This window comes from Carassius carassius, chromosome 31 (genome assembly GCF_963082965.1).
Source record: "Carassius carassius chromosome 31, fCarCar2.1, whole genome shotgun sequence".
Lineage (NCBI taxonomy): Eukaryota > Metazoa > Chordata > Actinopteri > Cypriniformes > Cyprinidae > Carassius > Carassius carassius.
This window is the reverse complement of record NC_081785.1, coordinates 29,609,504-29,629,894: the sequence shown is the minus strand read 5'-3', so window position 1 is coordinate 29,629,894 and position 20,391 is coordinate 29,609,504. Positions and strand designations below refer to the sequence as shown.

The 20,391-nt window shown below is 37.5% G+C and overlaps 1 protein-coding gene across 2 annotated transcripts in view; it reads left to right on the top strand.

The window, feature by feature from the left end:
- The window catches only part of LOC132112151 (vitelline membrane outer layer protein 1-like), a 36,223-nt gene extending 27,697 nt beyond the window's left edge, over positions 1–8,526 (top strand). The window contains exons 1-4 of one of the 2 annotated variants that reach the window (XM_059519731.1): positions 6,899–7,157; positions 7,357–7,484; positions 7,616–7,729; positions 8,285–8,526. In XM_059519731.1, coding sequence (XP_059375714.1) covers positions 6,951–7,157; positions 7,357–7,484; positions 7,616–7,729; positions 8,285–8,465 — 630 coding nt within the window. In that variant the 5' untranslated portion in view covers positions 6,899–6,950 and the 3' untranslated portion in view covers positions 8,466–8,526. Of the gene's footprint in view, positions 1–6,898; positions 7,158–7,356; positions 7,485–7,615; positions 7,730–8,284 lie in introns of those variants that run through there. The other variant, XM_059519732.1, reaches the window with a different exon arrangement.
- The last annotated feature ends 11,865 nt before the right edge of the window (positions 8,527–20,391 follow it).

Here is a 20,391-nt window from a genome sequence, read left to right as displayed (position 1 = left end):
GTCGCATATCAATACATTCTTCAGGTGAAGACGCTAACGCAGGTTTCGCGGCTAAAGTTGTTAAACGACGTCATGACATAATTCTGTCGGATGACGATGACTTTTAACCATGAGGCCAAGGCATTTTTTTTCAAGGCAAGCCATCCACACCGAAATGTCTGAAGACATTACATTTGCACTACCGTGCATGTTTAAACCTCACTGAGATGATACAGACATAAGTTTCATGCAATTATTCTGGCAGGACCTATTTATTTAGGTAAGGCAAGTTTATTTATATAGCACATTTCGTACACCATGGTAATTCAAAGTGCTTTACATAAAACAAAAGCGAAATAATTATGAAGGAAAATAATAACAATATAATAAATAAAACAAGCAATTTTAAAACTTTAAAAAATGATTTAAAAAAATTACTTATTTAAAATGAATTTAAAAACCGTTAGAAACAGAAACAAACATGATTTTGCAAAAAAAAAAAAACAAAAAAAAAAAACAGTTCGGACATTGCACAAGTGCTCATTCAATAAATGCACAGCTTAACATATGAGTTTTAAGTCTAGATTTAAATGTGACTAGTGTATTAGCACATCTGATCTCTTCTGGAAGCTGATTCCAACTGTGGGCGGCATAGTACCTAAAGCCGACTCCCCTTGTTTGAGTGAACCTTTGGTATTTCATACTGACTCGATCCTCATGATCTGAGTGCTCTGTTAGGTTTATATTCAGTGAACATATCTGCAATTTATTAAGGGACATATTTCACCATTTACTTGCGTTATCACTCAGAATTTATCTAAAACACAACTACCCTCGTGTTTTGCCGCAGGACAGGAAGGGTGAGTAAAATTTCTGTTGTCTTTTCAGGACTGTAATATGAAAAGCAAAAAGTAAATATCTTTAGAATCTGCTTGAAAGTGAATAGCACACAACTGCAATCATCTTTACCATTATAACCACGTCGGTTGGTACAATGTTTTACAAGACTAAACATGCTTCATCGTTTTCAAAGCCTCTGTTTCCACAGTCCATACTACAATGCAAAAAAACAGCATTCCAAATTTATCCGCTCTGGAGACCAGAAGGCCAAAACGAGCAGAAAACATGCTTCCAGCAGGAACGTACTAATGTGGACAAGGCTTGAGGTATTGTCAAACCAGGCAACCAATTGCTAAGCTGGCAACACAGTAGGCTACCCAGGCACTTTTTATTTTTATTTTAGCTTGCCCCATCAATTGTTACTAACCCTTCTACTTTTCCTGCAGCCAACAACTGCAGCCAACAACTACAGCAGCCATAGCAAGCTCAAGCTGCAGCTGGCTCAAGAAGCTATCTCTACTCCACCTCTCATGCTCCCATTTACTTCTATTGTTCCGCCACACCATAACCATCCTTAAGACCTATTAGCGGTCAGACCAATTCCTTATCAAAGAAGCTCACCGAACCCCCCATCTATATCTCCCCATTGCCACGGCAGTGTCTGCTTCCGCAGGAGCCTCTAGCCACATTTCTCCACTGCCGCAGCAGTGTCTGCTCCTGCAGGAGCCGCTATCCATATTTCTCCACTGCCGTAGCAGTGTCTGCTCCCACAGGAGCCTCTATCCACATTTCCCCACTGCCACAGCAGTGTCTGCTCCCACAGGAGCCTCTATCCACATTTCCCCACTGCCGCAGCAGTGTCTGCTCCCGCAGGAGCCTCTATCCACATTTCTCCACTGCCGCAGCAGTGTCTGCTCCCGCAGGAGCCTCTATCCATATTTCTCCACTGCCGCAGCAGTGTCTGCTCCCGCAGGAGCCTCTATCCATATTTTTCCACTGCCGCAGCAGTGTCCGCTCCCACAGGAGCCTCTATCCATAATTCTCCACCGCCGCAGCAGCGTCTGCTCCCGCAGGAGCCTCTAGCTATATTTGTCTACCGCCGCAGAAGCGTCTGCTCCTGCAGGAACCTCTATTATATTTATCCACCGCCGCAACAGCGTCTGCTCCCACAGGTGCCTCTATCTATATTTATCCACCGCCGCAGCAGCGTCTGCTCCCGCAGGAACCTCTATCTATATTTATCCACCGCCGAAGCAGCGTCTGCTCCCGCAGGAGCCTCTTCTATATTTATAGACTCCTATATTTATCCCGTGGGAGGCAGGCGAAAACCTCCTTTTCCATTTCTATGGTTGTCGAGGCTTTCTCGTCCGATGCTGCGAGTACAAGCTCCCATCAGAGCCCCGCGGCCAGCCAAACTTACCTCTTCCATCCTACGGCCTGCGATGCTGACCCAGCCGATACAGCGAGCACGAAGTTCCTGTTGGATGCTGGTGAGAGCCTCCTGACCACACTACTTTACCTTTCCGTCTTGCATCCGGAGAGGCTTACCCGTTCGATGCCGTGAGTACAAGCTCCCGTCAGACGTCGGCGAGAGTCTCCCGGCTAGACAAACTTACCTTTTCCTTTTCTATGGTCAGAGAGGCTTACCCGTTCTCGAGTCAAGAACCGTTTCTGTCAGAAGCATCCAATTCGAGAACCGAGGAGCTGACGATACTGCGCATGTGTGATTCAGCGTGTAGCAGACTGACTCACAGCATGTCTGAACCGAGCTGATTCTTTTGGTGATTTGATTCTGAACTGATTCTGTGCTAGTGTTATGAGCGCAGGTAAATCGAAGTTTTAAATCAAGGGCAATCATTGCCAATAACTCCATTACGTAGAGCACAAAAGAACCGGTGAACTGTTTTCTTCAACCGGTTTATTGAATCGAAGAACGAAAGAAGTACTGGTGATCCGAAAACCGATGCAACCGGTTCTAGACTCGTGAACGAGTCAATGTTTCGCTCATTATCTGGCTCGGCCAGATAATGTTATTTGAATCAGTTTAAACAGCCTTTTAATATAATTGCTTTAACTGAAACTTGGATTAATAGTGAAAAGGGCTTTGATTTTGAAATGGAAGGATATGAAATCTTTTGTATTAATAGAGAAAATAAGAAGGGGGGTGGAGTGTCTTTGTATGTGGACAAGAAATTGAATTATACAATAGGATGTTGGAAAAGATGTCTACAGTGGTGGATGAGTTACTTGAATGTGTTACAATAGAAGTATGTAGGGAGAAAATGAAAAATGTTATTGTAAGTTGCATCTGTAGATCACAAGGTTATAATACTGATCAATTTAAAGATTGGATGGAGGAAAAATGTACAAAATCAAAGCAAAAAGTCATGTTAATTTGTGGTGACTTTAACATTGATTTGTTAAACCCAAAAAAGAACAATGACGGAGGATTTTATTAATACAATTTATAGTCTGTTTTTTTTTCAAGGCCCAGTATAATTAATTCTCATTGTGCAGCACTAATCGATAATATTATTTCGAATGATATTGATAACCATACAGTGAGTGGATTATTAATAAATTATATTAGTGACCAGCGGTTCCTGTCTTGTGATTCGACAGCAGCTTAGTTTTAGAGTAGTTTTGAGAAGCAAGTGGGCAGGATTTGTTTTGAAAACTGCAATCCTGATCTGAACGCATGTGCTGGAGATGTACTTATAATCACAAGAGCGTTTTACTGACGAGATGAGCATGAAAATCGCATTCGATTTTTTTTTTTGCACAGCCCTAACATCTAGTTAACCAAGCTAAACAGCGTTGCCCTTTGTGTAATAAATTACAGAAACTGTTAAATGCACCAACTTAAATCATAAAATACACTTACCGGTTGTGGTCCATAAACAACGCGTTCTCCAGACAAAGAGTGAACTGCTCCATCTTTCAAAATTAATCTTTGTGCGAATCCGGCATTAAACTGATTGAGATTGAGGAAGCTGTCCTCAGCAAAATGTGCTGCACATCGTTTTACATGTGGATTATAATTTTCGGAACCGAGTTAAACATAAATTGTAACCATTGATCTCTAAGTACAGCGTCCCTGGGAAGGCCAAACAAAGGTGATTGGACTCCGAGATGAAAATAATAGCATTTCGACGACATGGCGACAAACACAAACGCAGCTCTTCCTCTTCTCCGTCGGAGCGCAACAAGGCCACGCCCCCTTTTTTGTGTATTCATGTGGGTTACACACATGGAGGTTAGTCAAAAAACTGTTTTAGTGATGTCATTACTGCAGGAACTAGAGGGATGTAGTCCAAACGGGTCGTTCGTTGTAGGCGAATTCTGTTAAATAAAATATCTCGCTTGGCATTGAAATTTGAGCTTTAGAATTTTACAGATATTATTTATACTCTAACAACAACATTACACACTAACTAAAGTTTAAAACATGGGTTCACGAAGAATGGGACCTTTAATTAATATTGTTAAAAAATGTAAAACAAAAGTATCCACTGCAATGAAACTGATATGAAGATAGTAAAGAATGTAATTGAGGAGATCTCAAAACCATTAACTTACATTATTAATTTGCCATATCAAATGGGTCAGTTTCCAACAAAAATGAAAACAACTAAAGTTATACCTTTATATAAATCTGGGGATAAACCCCTCTTCACAAATTATAGGCCTGTCTATATTCTGCCACAATTCTCTAAATTTTTAGAAAAACTTTTCAATGATAGATTGGATAAATTTATTAAAAAATACAAATTACTCAAGGAAAGTCAATATGGTTTCAGAAAAGGAAGGTCAACTTCATTAGCGTTAACCGAACTTGTTGAAGAAATTACAAATTCTACAGATAAAAAACAATATGGAGTTGGGGTATTCATTGATTTGAAAAAAACATTTGATACAATTAATCATGATATATTAAATCAATAAACTAGAAAGGCTTGGGATCATGGGATTAGTGCTGGATTGGCTAAGTAGTTATTTAAAAGATAGGAAACGATTTGTGAAATTGGGAGATTACACATCGGATTTTTCGGATATTGAGTGTGGTGTCCCTCAGGGGTCAGTATTGGGACCTAAATTATTTATTCTCTATATAAATAACATTTGTAAGGTATCTGAACAATTTAAATTTGTGTTTTTTTGCGGATTATATTAAAATGTTTGGTTCTGGTCAGAATTTAGAGCCATTATTGGACTTAATTACTTCAGAATTTGGAAAAATAAAACAGTGGTTTGATATGAACAAGTTATCATTAAACTTGAGTTAAACAAAATTTATGATATTTGACAATAGTAAGTCAAGACTAAATGTAGAGATAGAAAGAGTATATGAAATGAAATTTCTTGGAGTGATTATAGATGACAAGATTTGTTGGAAATCACATATAACATATAGATGACAAGATTTGTTGGAAATCACATATAACATATAGTCAAACTAAACTGAAAATGTAGAGATAGAAAGAGTATATGAAATGAAATTTCTTGGAGTGATTATAGATGACAAGATTTGTTGGAAATCACATATAACATATAGATGACAAGATATGTTGGAAATCACATATAACATATAGTCAAACTAAACTGAAAATGTAGAGATAGAAAGAGTATATGAAATGAAATTCTTGGAGTGATTATAGATGACAAGATTTTTTGGAAATTTATATTCAAACTAAACTGTCTAGAAGTATTTTAATCCTGGCAAAAGCTAAGCTAATATTTTGGATTATAGATCACTCTACATATTGTATTGTTCATTGGTGTTACCGTATTTAATGTATTGTGTAGAGGTTTGGGGAAATACATATCAAAGTGCATTGCAATCATTGTTTATACTTCAAAAAAGAGCAATAAGAATAATTCATAACACAGGATATTTGGAACCTACCAACACATTATTTTAAAGTCTAAAGCATTAAAATTAATTGATTTGGTTGAATTTCAGACAGCCTTATTTATGTTCAAGGCCAGAAATAATGTATTACCAGGTAATATTCAGAATAGGTTTTTTGTAAGAGAAGGGGGCTATGATTTAAGGGGAATGTCAAATTTTATGACTCCCGGTTTCCGAACTACTAGGAAAAGTTTTTTTGTTTATCTGTTAGTGGTGTTAGATTGTGGAATAAATTAAATAATGAGTTAAAGCAGTGTGCAAATATATTACATTATAAAAGGATGTGTAAAGAAATTATATTGCAGAGGTGTAATGAAACAGAGTGTTAAAAATTAACTTTAAATTGTTGTGTATGTGTAACATGTATGTGAATAGATCTTTTGAGTCTGGAAGATTTTGCTGCTAGAGAATGTCCAGCTGGTTTAGCCAAGGCCAAATATCAAGAAGGCCAAACTACAGGAGTTGGCCATCCGAGGGTCAAGTGACTGCAATCGAGGATAGTCCATAAGACATTGAGCCATGAGATGTTCAGTTTGAAGCCCTTAAAACCCTTAAATTCGATTTTCTTTTTATTTCATTTATCTTGAGATGTTTTAAGTTTAAATTTCAGCTCAGTGAAGCACTTTAAGCACCAACACTTTTTCAGTAAGTTACCTTTCTTGTAGAATTGTGCTTCAAATAAAGAACTTTATGTTGACCAGATTGATATTTAATAATTTAGGCTAAAAGTCAATATTGCCTATATGGACAGCATGTAAAATTGGAGTGTTAAATGTGATGCAGTCGAAAATTTGGGTGCACCTAACATTTTTTGCTGGTGTACCTAAGAAAAAAAGTTAGGCGCATTAGTGCAACCAGTGCAGAAAGTTAGTCTATAGCCCTGATTGTGTAACTTCCTTTCATTGTGTGCACATCATGGTCCCACTTAGACAAAACGAGAACTAGATCTCGGCCACACTGGTACACATGTATGATAATGGCAACCAAGCACACACACATTTGCTCATACACACATCTTAACTGTAGGTATATTTCTTAATATCCATATAGGGTCATGTTTGAACCCTGACTACTTTGATTGGATGTCCAACACATCCTGTATGTTGTTGTATAATCTGTGTTGTATAAATATGACCCATTTTCCATAAGCGTTCTTTGTCTTCTTGATCAATTAATTCATTTAATCAGTATTTGAATCGATCAGGCCAGTGCTGCAGCAATGCGCCACTTTATCTCCATGGTGTTTTCACTGCTAGTCATTACTGGGCTGCAGGTGAGCGCTCAGTCTGGAGGAGGACGTCCTGAGCGGAGCGTCAACAGGTATTACAGATCGGAGCTGACTGTGTCGAATGGAAGGGCATGGGGTTCGTGGGGTCAAAAGGAAATGTGTCCATTGGGAATGTTTGCCGCAGGCTTTAGTCTAAAGGTAAGCTAAGGATTGACTTCATTGCAGCTAAAAGGTTAAAAGAAGGTTAGAATAAATAGGTAGGCATAAGTGCCAGATAAAGGAGACATCCAAAATGTGTAATGTGGCTGTATCAGGAATACTGAATGTCAGAGTTAAGATGACTCCTTTCCTCTTTTAAATTTGTCTCAGTGTTGTTTATTTTTGTTTTGTTTTTAAGGTGGAAGATCCTGTTGCTACTGGGGATAATACTGCGCTCAACGGGATTCGCCTTCACTGTGTTTATACGGCTAATGGCGTAGCAAGTTCATATACCAACTACGCCTCAGTTGGGTCAGATGTAGGCAGGTAATGGGCTCAGTCTAAAGAGTAATGATGTAGCAGGTTTGTGGTTATTAAGAGCTGTTATGTTAAGAAGAGTCAGTTTCTTCAGAAGCTAGATAAATGAATGTTCTTAAAAATACAGATTTTTTTTTCAGCTGGGGTGTTTGGAGAGATATCAAATGGTGTCCTTCTGGATTCTTGACTGCTTTTCAGCTGAAAGTTGAAAAGCCTCAAGGAAGCGGTGACAACACAGCAGCAAACAACATCCAGTGAGCATCAGCTTTTGTGCTATGCTGAAATCCTTTATCCTGATTTGGTCAAAAATTATTTTAATTGTTAAAATTGCTTGAAAATCACTCATTATCAATTTTGGGCTTGTTACCCCAAAAATTTAATTTATTACTCCTTTCAAAAGTAATATTATTACATTACTTTTTACTTTCTGGCAAAAACAATTAGTTATAAACTATTAGTTACATTACCTTTCCTTCACAACCCACAGAAGTTGTAACTGTGTATCTTCCCCACACAATTCTTCTAAAGATTTCAAATCAGTAGGGGTCGAGGAATCAAAAGTAACTGAGTAACGAGCTGTTTTATGAATGGTAACTGTAATATTATTACTGAAATCTTATTAGTAATTAGTCACATTACTAGTTACTGTAAAAGTGATATTATTACTATAGCTAGTTACTAGTAACTAGTTACTGCCCAAAACCGCTCAGTATATGCTTTATTATATCACCAAATCTTTTTGGAACTGATTGATTGTAAAAAAAAAAAGAAAAGAAGATCTCAACAGGTCACATGCAAATGTCTTCCAGGTTCAAATGCGGTTCAGGGTCTACCCTGCTGGGTGAAGGCACAAAATGGGGCGATTGGGGTGGCTGGAGCCAAACGTGTCTGGGAAAAGGAATTTGTGGTATCAAGACGCGGGTTGAATTGCCGCAAGGAAACAAAGACGACACCGCTCTCAATGATGTGCGCATGTACTGCTGCAATTAAGCTGAAGCGATCGCAATCAAGCACCTGGATCTCAGAGCTGTCTGGAAGATCTCAGTGTATTAGTGCTTGGCTTATCTTTTTTTTTTGCCTTTTCTTTCAGGTGTTAGAGAGCGACAACAAGAACAGCACGAAGCATTTCAGATCCACAATCGCCATGCTCTACATTAACTGTAAAGCTGTCAAACCAGTTATATGGCATTTTTCTGAGGGCATAATTGTATCCTAACATCTAATAAAATATATATTTTGCTTGAAATTACATCACTGTTTGTCTGTTGATTGATGTGCTTCTTCGTTGACCTGACTGAAATTATTAACAATTGGATATTTGTTTGCATCCCATTATTATTATTTTTTTATTATGTTTTTATGTTATGATTGACTAATCAAATGCTTTGTGAAGAATAGGCACATTTCCAATAATTCAAACGATTTAATTAAATTATTTCTGTGAAGCTATATATATATATATATATATATGTGTGTGTGTGTGTGTGTGTGTGTGTGTGTGCATCACATAAAGATTTCCCAAAGGGTCCAAACAATGCCATTTGAAAGGAGCTTTTTGTAACAATGCATTATAAGAAACCTTATAATATGTTGTTTTATCTCAAGAATATTCATAAGAACAGATTTAATATGTTATGATATTTTCTTATTTGTGGTTATCGCTTTTAAGAGTATGATGATTTATAACACAATGAACATGTTGCATCCACTTTTACAATGGATGATATTTCCCTTTGGTATGATGTATTATAAGTCTCATAGCTTGTCATTTTTCTGATGTTACATTACTTAAAGCGGTCAAAGACCACTTATAAGTAGTAATAATATTAATAATAAAATAAAATTCTCTCAAACAGCCATAAAATCAGGTATCAGATGAATGTGTGATATGACACATTTGCTTTGAACTATTTTTATTGTAATATCAGTTTGATTATTTTGATGGCACCCTTAAGACAGCTGTTGAGAAGTAACTCTGCTACTACATGTCAAGCAATGAAGTATTAGTATTAGACTATAAGGGTCTTTGCAAGTGCGCATACTAGATTCTACCATTCTTGAGCATACTAGTACTCTAATGAGAGTTAGTTTGCATGTAGTTGCAAAATTGCTTATATTCGATTGATTAAGTGTACCATCAAAATATATATTTTTTTTTTCCTCAGTTGGAGTATTAAGCTCACATCAATTCATTAACATTAGCCCCACAGGAAACTGTGGCGGGGTGAAGAAGGACACGACTCGAGGATGAAGGTAAGTTCCCCGAAGGGTGGATTTTATTGAAGGGAAGGGTGGTGAAGTGGCTTTGCTGCGAGGCGGTTTGGTGCTCGGCGTCCTTGTAGTGGTGCGCTGGTGCAGTGTGGGTCCTTGCTCTCCCGTGGGCGTTGGGGCTGGCGGTCACACGCTGCTCTCTGTAGGCACAACGAAAAGAAAGGGTTAGCCGAGTCTTGTGGAGACATCTCTGACCTCTGTTCTTCTTCTTCTTCTTTAGGGTTTATCGGCAGCTTGCATCCATTATTGTTGCACTACCGCCATCTTCCGGATTTATTTTCCCTTAATATCCATTTACATCATATTCTTCTCATCAGACCTGTTCTTGATAAATAAAATAAAATATTTCCTATCCTTTGTTCATTCTCCTCACTTTGCAGTATTTCCCTCATTCCTGTCCCTATTATTCCAACTTTTCCTAACTCTTCCATCATATTTTTCCTCTGTTCTTCATATTGTTTGCAACTCAACAACACATGCTCTATAGTTTCTGCAACCTGACAACAACCACAAAAACCAGTTGGGTGCTTTCTTATAATGTGTAATGTGCCATTCAGATTACTATGACCTATCCTTAATCTTGTCATAACTATTTCTTCTTTTCTATTCCCTCCCCTTTTCTTCACAACCCTTACTTTATTTTGAATAGCATACAAATATCTCCCTTTAGTTTCCCTGTCCCACTGATTTTGCCATTCTCTAATGGCTTCTTTCCATACTACACTCTTTCCTTCAGACTTTGACAACTTAATATTTACTTCAATATTCTCTTTTTTAACAGCTTGTTTAGCTAACTTGTCCACTCTCTCATTACCTACAATGCCAATATGAGCAGTAATCCACGTCAGTTGAATCTCATAGCATTTTTCCTTCATTCTTGTGTACATTATCAATATTGAATACAGTAAATCCTGATGGCTATTAGATATACCAGTCATGAGACTGTATAAAGCGGACACTGAATCACTTCCAATCAAAGCTTTTTTAATTTTGTTTTCCTCAATCCATTCTAATGCTATCATAATAGCGTATAATTCAACTGCATACACACTCAGATCATTTGTTGTTCGTCTGCTTATCTCACCTCTTTGATTAAAAATGTAAACTGCAGATCCAGTCTTTCCTGTTTCTGGATCCTTTGATCCATCTGTAGAAATCTGAACATACTCTTTATATTTAAAATCTATATCTCTATAAAATTCCGCTGCCAGGTCTGTACTATTACTTACTGCTTTGACTCGAAGTAACTTAAAATCAACTTCCATTGTTTCTAGCTTCCATACTGGTGTATCAGGCCATGTTACTGTTGGGCAGAATTCCTTTTCATACACCCCCAATTCTCTCGCTGCCTCATCTCCTATCCACCCAAAACTAAACTTTTGTGCTCTCTCCCTTTCCCAATGATCTTGTAGTATTCTTTTAGTTGGATGACTATCTCCGTGTCCTTTTAGATTTACCCAATAATTTACTAGCAATTGTTTACGTCGAATGTTCAATGGCATTTCTCCCGCTTCCACCTGTAGAGCACACACTGGTAAGGATGGCTGAAGCGAAACAGTCGTTCCGAAGCTTTGCGAGATCCCGAAGCGCAGATGTGTCGAAACACTGATCCGAAGCGTGATTCGAAACACCCATGTCACGTGACTATGACCAAACGAAGCCTCGAAGTGTTTCACTAATTGTTTCATCAGGTGTGGTCCGCCGAATCAGCGTTTGATTGGAACGGTCGGGAACAGACCACACAATCGCACATCTGTATAAAAGTGAAATAAACGCATTTTGACCTCGTGGGTTTTTGTGAGAGGAGTTTGACTTTGAGATAGCGGATTTTTGGTGATATAGTGACATTTGATTGACAGTGCGATTTGATTAGTTATAGGCAATTTAGACTTACATTTAAATTTACACAACACATTGACTGAGAGGCTAGAGACAGACAGAGTATACATATAGTGACACATTAATAGATACATAGATATAAATATATATAGACAGCTAGATTAATAGATAGATACATATATAGATAGATTACAGATACATATATAAATACATATATTATAGATAGATACATATCCAGAGACATAGATCGATTCATATATAGATATATAGATTTGGATAGATAGATAAAATGGAAGCTCCCCAGAAGAGATGCCGTACATCTGTGGTGTGGGAGCATTTCCATTTAGAAACCCCAAATAAAGTGAGATGTGTGTATTGTGATCGGCAGCTAGCCTACTGCAACAATACATCATCCATGATGCGCCATTTGAGGAGCACTCATCCTGCCATTTTGCAGGGTGCAGAGGATGGCATTCCCCCTGTACCTAGGCCTGCTACTGACACTGCTGGGCCATCTAAGCAAGGTATGCATTGTTTGGGATATAATTATAATTGAAATATAATTACAACCTTTTGGGACACTGTTTATAAAGTTTATAAGTTATATAAAGCACTGATTATAAACACTGGAAGGTTTCCAAATAATGAACCAGTAGGCTATACTTTTAATAGATGTGCACTAATTGAAGCTGTATTTTTCCAATGTATTTGTCTGAAAGTATGTTTTGTCTTCTCTTTTAAAAGTCAGACAGAGGGAATTGGATGAGGCTCTTATAAACATGGTGGTGAAGGATCTGCAGCCCTTCACCATCATGGACGATGAGGGATTCAGGGCATTTGTGAACAAGCTTGATCCAAGCTATGTCCTCCCATCCCGGAAGGTGCTTAAAATAATGGTCAGCGAAAAAAAGGCACTAGATCAAACCCCAGTCATCAATGAAATACGCCAGAAGGCCAGAAAGATAGTGGGGTTGTTCAGATCCAGCTGTAAAGCAAAGGACAAGCTTGTGGAGATGCAGAGCTTGATGGGAAGACCAACTCTGAAACTGATACAGGAGGTTGACACGAGATGGAACAGCACATTTGACATGCTACAGCGCTTGTATGACCAACGTGAACCAGTGGCTGCTGCACTTTCCAACTTAAACAATGATACTGCTCCCCTGACAAGTATTGATTATGACATTATTGAACAATCATTGTCAATACTGCAACCATTCAAACTCGCAACAACAGAGATGTCAGAGGAAAAGAGAGTGTCTGCTTCAAAGCTTATACCACTGTACAGGATGTTGCAGCACAAGCTTGCACAGAAAAAAGGAAATGCAACGCAGGAATCAACTGTTCAATTAGGTAGGCCACAATGACCATACTACCCATGTGATTGGCCATAACTGTCATATTATTGTCAATATTATAAATATGTGTTTCTCCTGTTTTGGCTCATAGGCTCACATCTGCAAGAAGGTCTGCACTCCAGATGTGGAGGTTATGAGAGTTTTAGAGCCTTGGCACTGGCTACACTGCTGGACCCAAGGTTCAAAAATGTGGCATTTGGAAATGCTGCCAAAGCCCAGGAAGCTGAAAAGCATATCACACTGGAGTGTGCTTCACTGATGCGTTCAAACACAAATCCTGGTGAGCAGTTTCAGTCTGTGTTATGTTATGTAATCTGAATCATGTAATATAATATATCCTTCATATATGCCGTCAGTTTAGGATTTGTTACTAATTGCTGTTTTCATTTTTATTCAGACCCAGAAATGTCAACATCACACCCATCATCATCATCAACATCCACACCAGTAGAAACACAGGACAGTTTATGGGAACTTTTTGATACTCGCATCCATCAAACCAAGATGATACACAATGCTACCGCTGATGCCACAGTGGAAGTGAAAAAATACATCAACGATGCGTATTTGCCCAGAACTCATGATCCACTAACTTACTGGAAAGAGAGAGCAGTAATCTTTCCTCATTTGTATGTCCTTGCAAAAAAATACCTTTGTATGCCAGCAACAAGTGTCCCTTGTGAGAGGATTTTTTCAAAGGCTGGAGAAATTATCTGTAAAAAAAGAAGTAGGCTAAGTCCTTCCACAGCAGATAAATTAATATTTTTGAATAAAAATCTCTAAAAAAGTGAGACATTGTGGCTTGATTTATTTTATTAATATTCATTTTTCATGACCAAAATAACATTATGCACAGTGAGGAGCCTATAGGTTACAAGCTTCACATATTAGAACATTATAATAATAAAAAAACAACACATTTTTTTAATGGCTCGTCAAGGTTGTTTCAGATCAACACCTGCAAGTGACCACTAGGTGTCACCGTTGAGACGGGTGTCGGATTGATTCGAAGCCTCGAAACAATATGGCACATTTGGTTCAACTGTTTCATTGGTTCACGAGGCCTCGATTTTGCCATCACTACACACTGGTGATGTTTTAACTGCTCCTAAACATAATCTCAGTGCTTTAGCCTGTATTACATCAAGCCTCCGAAGTACAGATTTGGTTGCTGATCCATATGCCACACTTCCATAATCCATCCTTGATCTTATTAAACTTACATATATATATTTCAGTGACTTATAGTCTGTTCCCCATTCTAGTCCTGTTAAACATCTCATTATATTTATTACTTTTTTACATTTATCTTCTACATTCCTAATATGTTCTACCCATGTTAGCCTTGTGTCAAATTGTACTCCTAAAAACCGGAATGTTTTAACTCTCTCTACTCTGACCTCTGTGTTTGCTTGCTGGGTTTAAGTAGGCAGCGCTTGATGGGGCGCAGGTGTGGCCGCTCAGCCCATGACGAGCAGGTGCAGGTGTGCCTGCTCGGTTTCCAGGGCGACGCTGATGAGAGCGTGTCACAAAACACTCAAAATCTAACCACTCACAAGCTGTAGTAAGATACTGTGCAGATCTTAAACAGTGTCAAGATATGATACAGTCCATTATACTGTAAATGAAGTAGATCTAATATGGTGCTCATTGTGTGTTATAAATAATCAAACTCTTAAACTTATAACCACAAATACTTAAGTATTATGATGTATTATAATTGCCGTTATTATTATTCATGAATTGATATAACTTTTTTTTTTTTATGTATTATGCATTCATTATACATTATACAATAATTTACAAGTAATCCACAGCACTCCAGTCCATCAGTTAACATCTGGAGAAGACAAAAGATTAAACGAATCCATCAAACACATCCAGTTTTTTTTTTTTTTTTTTAAGATTAGAATTTTGAACTAAAATATGAGTCCATAATAATGTTAAAAAAGTGTCCTGGTCTGAATCAGAAGAGAAATCTGCAGAGATCAAGCACTGTTTAAACAGCTCTAAACAAATATGTGGCTGGATTTTGATTTGAGAGACAATAGGAGGTGCACTTTTTCACTTGAGGAAGTGTTATTATGGATTATGGAATCAAGATTGTGTTTTAAGAACTAGTTGACAACTAGCAGTTAGCCAAGAAGTAACTAGTCTTACTTTTTAATTAAAATTAGACCAGTCTACCCTTTTGTAACTGATTAAAAAAAAAAAAAAAAGTTATGACCAGTCTAGAAGAAACAAATTACATGACTAACTTTTAATAAGACTAGTCTAAATAGTTTATGCAACCGGCCCATGTTTGGACTCTCATTCTGACGGCACCCATTCACTGCAGATCATCCATTGATGAGACACTGATGCAGTGATCACATTTCTCCATATTTGATGAAGAAACAAGCTCATCTACATGACTACATCTCACATGAACTGAGTGTGAGCACATTTTAACCAATTTCAGTTTTTGGATAAACTATTTCTTTCTTCCTTGCAAGAATTCATATTTACCACAGAAAAGTAAAAAAAACAGTTTTTAATGTTGAGCTAATATTCTAATATTTGTGGTTGAGGAGGGACCCCCCCTCCCCACATAATTGTAAAGTGCTTTAGGTGTACAACAGTACACAATAAAGTGCTATATAAATGCATCATTGTAACGAGGAGGCTGAGGCAGTATTAGAATCAATTTGCAAAAGTTTATTAGGGAAAGATCTTACAGCACTGTAAACCCAAACAGTATAACTAACTTATAATGGAAAGTACCTGGTACCTTAAAATGTGCCAAAAAGTTTAGCTAACTATTATTTTTGAGTTCATTCAACAACTATCACAGATTTAAGTTAACAGTAAATCTTTTTTTTTTTTTTTTTGTTGAGTTTTTACAACTACACTTCAGTTAAAGAGTTTAGGGAACTTGAAAAATAGATTCACCCATAATTAAATATTTTAATGTCAAACATACGCTCTCGAATCTTTTTTTGAGTTTTTACAACTACACTTCAGTTAAAGAGTTTAGGGTACTGGAAAAATAGATTCACCCATAATTAAATATTTTAATGTCAAACATACGCCCTCTAGTGGCGGTTTTTACCAACAAGTGACGTCATCATCGAACATCACTCAGACGTGTTTCAAACAGATACACTTGCACTTGGATTCAAAAACACAAAAACAAAAATAGCAATTTGTTCTGTCACAGTTAAAAAAAAAAATTATAAATTGGAGACAGCAGATCAAGAAAGCTTCACAGTAAAATCAGTAGTGTAATATTTGCAGTGTTAAAAGTTATTAATTCCCAAAGATTTGAATTAACAATCCACGGTGTTAAACAGTACTCATGTTCAGTGTTGTTATATGGTGTAATTTAACTTTTAAATTAAAAGTGCGGAATAAAAAACCCACGGAATTGTCTGGACTCCGCCTCTCAGTTACTGCTGCCGTGAGAAGCGACAACACCATTCTTTCTTCGAGCAACCAGGGCTGTACGTTGGATTGCTTTTCTCTTGATTAAAGTACAAACTTTTCCTGATAATTTTACTCAAAATATGATTGGCGGTGAACACATTTAGAAATTACTAACTGCTAGTGTTTTGTCAGGTTTAGTGTTAAGTTCGTGAGATGCAGAGATGTAAGATACAGAAGAGTGAAAGTTTCTCATGTCGCTTCGATTTCCTGGAAAGAAAAAGGTGATTATGTGTAAAATAATTTTGGAATGTGCATACATTTTATGTTATAACGTTATATGCTTTTAGCTTCTTTCATTTTAGTTCATTGACACATTCTCTCGTCTCCCGCCAAGGCCTGGGGTTACTGGAGTCTGACGCTGAAGACTGAAGCTGCTCACTTACACTAGGTAGGTTTTCTACTAAAATGAGAGAATTCATCAAATGGTAAATGTGTTCGAATGTCAAAGCATTGAGTGCGGCATTTTAATGTTTCCATGCTTTGAAACGGTAATAGTAGGACTGTTAAACATTGCGCGCTAACAACTTCGTTTTTCTGACTCATAACACCGTGTTGAAGGGTCTGTCTCGCCGCTGCAGATATGCAGTCTTTCTGCAGACAGAGCTGCTATAACGAGGAACATTTACCAGTCATTTGATTGACGTTATCTAAAGCAAAACTCTGAAATTAGAGCACGTTTAAAAACGTCTATTCGTCATTGGCTTAAGTGTGAACTGTAATCTGTACATTGCTTGTTCTCACCGCTGAATATCATGCGTCATGTCGTCATATCTGCGTCAAGACACAAACGCGCTACCGTCAAGTTTTTCTTAATGACAGTTACGTTTATGCAAGTATCGTGAAAGGTGTGTGAAAAGTGAGTTAAATGTAGGTTAAACTGTAAATCCGTCAGTCTTTCAGTTTCCTTCAGTGTCCACTGGCAGAGCCTGCATGTACTTTATCAATAATACTTAATCATATGGCATGCTATTTTGGGTTAAATAATGTCCTAAATATTTCCAGATATACAAAATTAAGTTTTAATGGCGAAAAATATCTGAATCTATCTATAGTTTCTTTCGTTATAAATAATACATTAATAGTAAGATAAATTAACACTTGTTAATAAATGTGCAATATCCTTATATTTATTTGTTACCCCTCCATCTTAGTTACGTTACATCCCTGCATCTTACTCAATCCTATTCCATTATCATTTATAGCACAATTGTTTATACACTTATTTATTTGCCTAATTGTTTTTGTCTGTGTGTTGTTGTCTCTGTACTGGAAGCTTTTGTCACTAAAACAAATTCCTTGTATGCGCAAGCATACTTGACAATAAAGCTCTTTCTGATTAATTTATTCTAATGTAGTACACTGTTAATTTTAAGATGCCATATCACTCATGTTACTCATTAAAATTATACAAATGTATTTAATAATCAGATTAAATAATTAAATTGTCTCAGGCCTCCATGTGAATATTGCACAATGTGTAATACTCATAATTATGGAAAATCACAATTATTATACCACATTATACATATACCACATTAACACAAGTGTTTTTTGTTTTGTTTTGTTCTGGTTTTTTTTGTCCTTTTTCAATAGAATTGGCTCAGACTTCTGCAGTGTCAAGTGAAGGAAGCTCCTGTGAGTCTGATGACTGAGTGTGAGTGATGGAAGACCTTCAGGAACGCAGCAGAATGCTGAAGATGACGCCAGAAGTGTGAGCCTGTCTCATTTATATGTTATTATCTGTGCAGTACAAATTTAAAATGCACAAATTAATATGACAAATTAAAGTTTAACTGGGAAGGCACACAATATTAGCGTATGTTCACACCTGGAAATTACTAATTACTAATCGATATCAAACTGCAAAAAGATAAATGGTAAGTTGACCCAAAAGAGGCTCGATCACTGTACAATGAACAGAATTACTTTTTTCACATTTGAACATTGATCAGGGAATATTAACAGAAAATTTTGACTAAACCACATGATACGTATGGATTACTTCTCTTTATGGATTAGATCTCTTGAAGTATTAAAGTGGTAGTTGCGTGGACGTCATTCACGGGACAGAAATTTTATATTCTATTAAAATATCTTCAGTTGTGTTTCAAAGATAAAAAAAGGCTGAGTGAACTGATTAATTTTTTTTTTTGTAATAAAAGAGTGTGGTCATATGTGTAATAAAAACATCATCAAAGTAGTCCATGTGACATCAGAGGGCCAGTTAGAATTTTTACTCAAACAGTACACTGACTGAACTTCTGTGAAGAGAGAACTGAAGAGGAACACCGAGCCGAGCTAGATAATGAGCGAAACATTGACTCGTTCACGAGTCAAGAACCGGTTGCATCGGTTTTTGGATCACCAGTAGTTCTTTCGGACAGTTCGATTCAATAAATCGGTTGAAGAAAACAGTTCACCGGTTCTTTTGCACTCGACGTAACGGCATCATTGGCGATGATTGCCCTTCATTCAAGCCTTCGGTTTACCTGGGCTTATAACATTAGCACAGAATCAGTTCAGGATCAATCATCAAAAGAATCAGTTCGGTTCAGACGCGCTGTTAGTCAGTCTGAATCACACATGCGCAGTATCATCAGCTCCTCGGTTCTCGAATCGGACGCGTCTGACAGAAACAGTTCTTGACTAGTAAACGAGTCAGTCTTTTGTTCGTTATCTGGCTCGGCTCGGTGTTCATCTCTCTCTTCACAGCAGTTTAGTCAGTGTACTGTTTGAGTAAATGAATTACTCCGGGATATTGGTTTGTTTGAACTCCGAGGGAGTGTCAGCCACATTAAAAAAGTTAACAGCTTAAGTCATTTGTGGATTAATGCATATTGGAGACGCGAACCGTTTAAAACTATTCAGTTCGATTTGGTGAACAGGTTCAAAAAGATCCGGTTACATCGAATGATTCATTCGCGAACCGGATATCACAAACTGCTTTGTTTTGAACTCTCTCACAACAGACACGGAAGAGAAGACAATGCTGAATAAAGTTGTAGATTTTGCTATTTTAGGACCAAAATGTATTTTCGATTCTTCAAAAAATTCTGATCTCTCTGATCTCACATGGACTACTTTGATGATGTTTTTTTCTTACCTTTCTGGACATGGACAGTATACCGTACACACAGTTTCAATGGAGGGACTGAGAGCTCTTGGACTAAATCTTAAACTGTGTTCAGAAGATAAACAGAGGTCTCACGGGTTTGGAACGACATGAGGGTGAGTTATTAATGACATAATTTAGATTTTTGGGTGAACTATCCCTTTAATTAATGTAACTGACTAATGAACCTCTACACATCTGATATATGCTTTAAAGTTGCCACTTTGCCCATTTGTTCAATAAATGTTGAAGTGTATACATCTGTCTGAAGACTCTTGATTTTATGTCTAATCTTGTACATGAACACCATACAATAGCATTTTTTTGTTTCCACTGAAAATAGTACTTTATTAATTACACTTAAAACAACACCAGGGGTGTTAAAAACCCCAGAGTGTAAAATTTTGAGTGCAACACTTTACACGTGGGAGTGACTGATTCGTCCGAACTTTTCGGTACCTCCGTTGAGACAGTGGTCGAGAAGTTGAGGGAGGCAAGGGCACGCACAGCTGCCTTTAAATCCTTCATTCCACGAAGGTCCAGGTCCGAGCCCGAACAATACAGGGGTCCTGGCCCATCTCGATCTGAGGATCAAGGACAGGCGCAGAAGGCTAGTGTTGCGGCTCGCGCTCCTCCCCCGCCGACAGGTAAGGGTAAGAGGAATTGTGGTTCATGAGGAAGTAAGCAGGACCTGAGGGATGTGATTCGGACGAGGCAGCGTTCTCGAATCGGAGCGATACCTAACGTAGCTACTCATTCCTTTGGGTGTTTTTTAACTTCTGTTTTTTATCCTCCTTTGCCTAATTCCCCACCTAAATGAGGTTAGGTGGGGAATTTCTTGCATAACAGTCTCCTATGCTGGACTTATGAT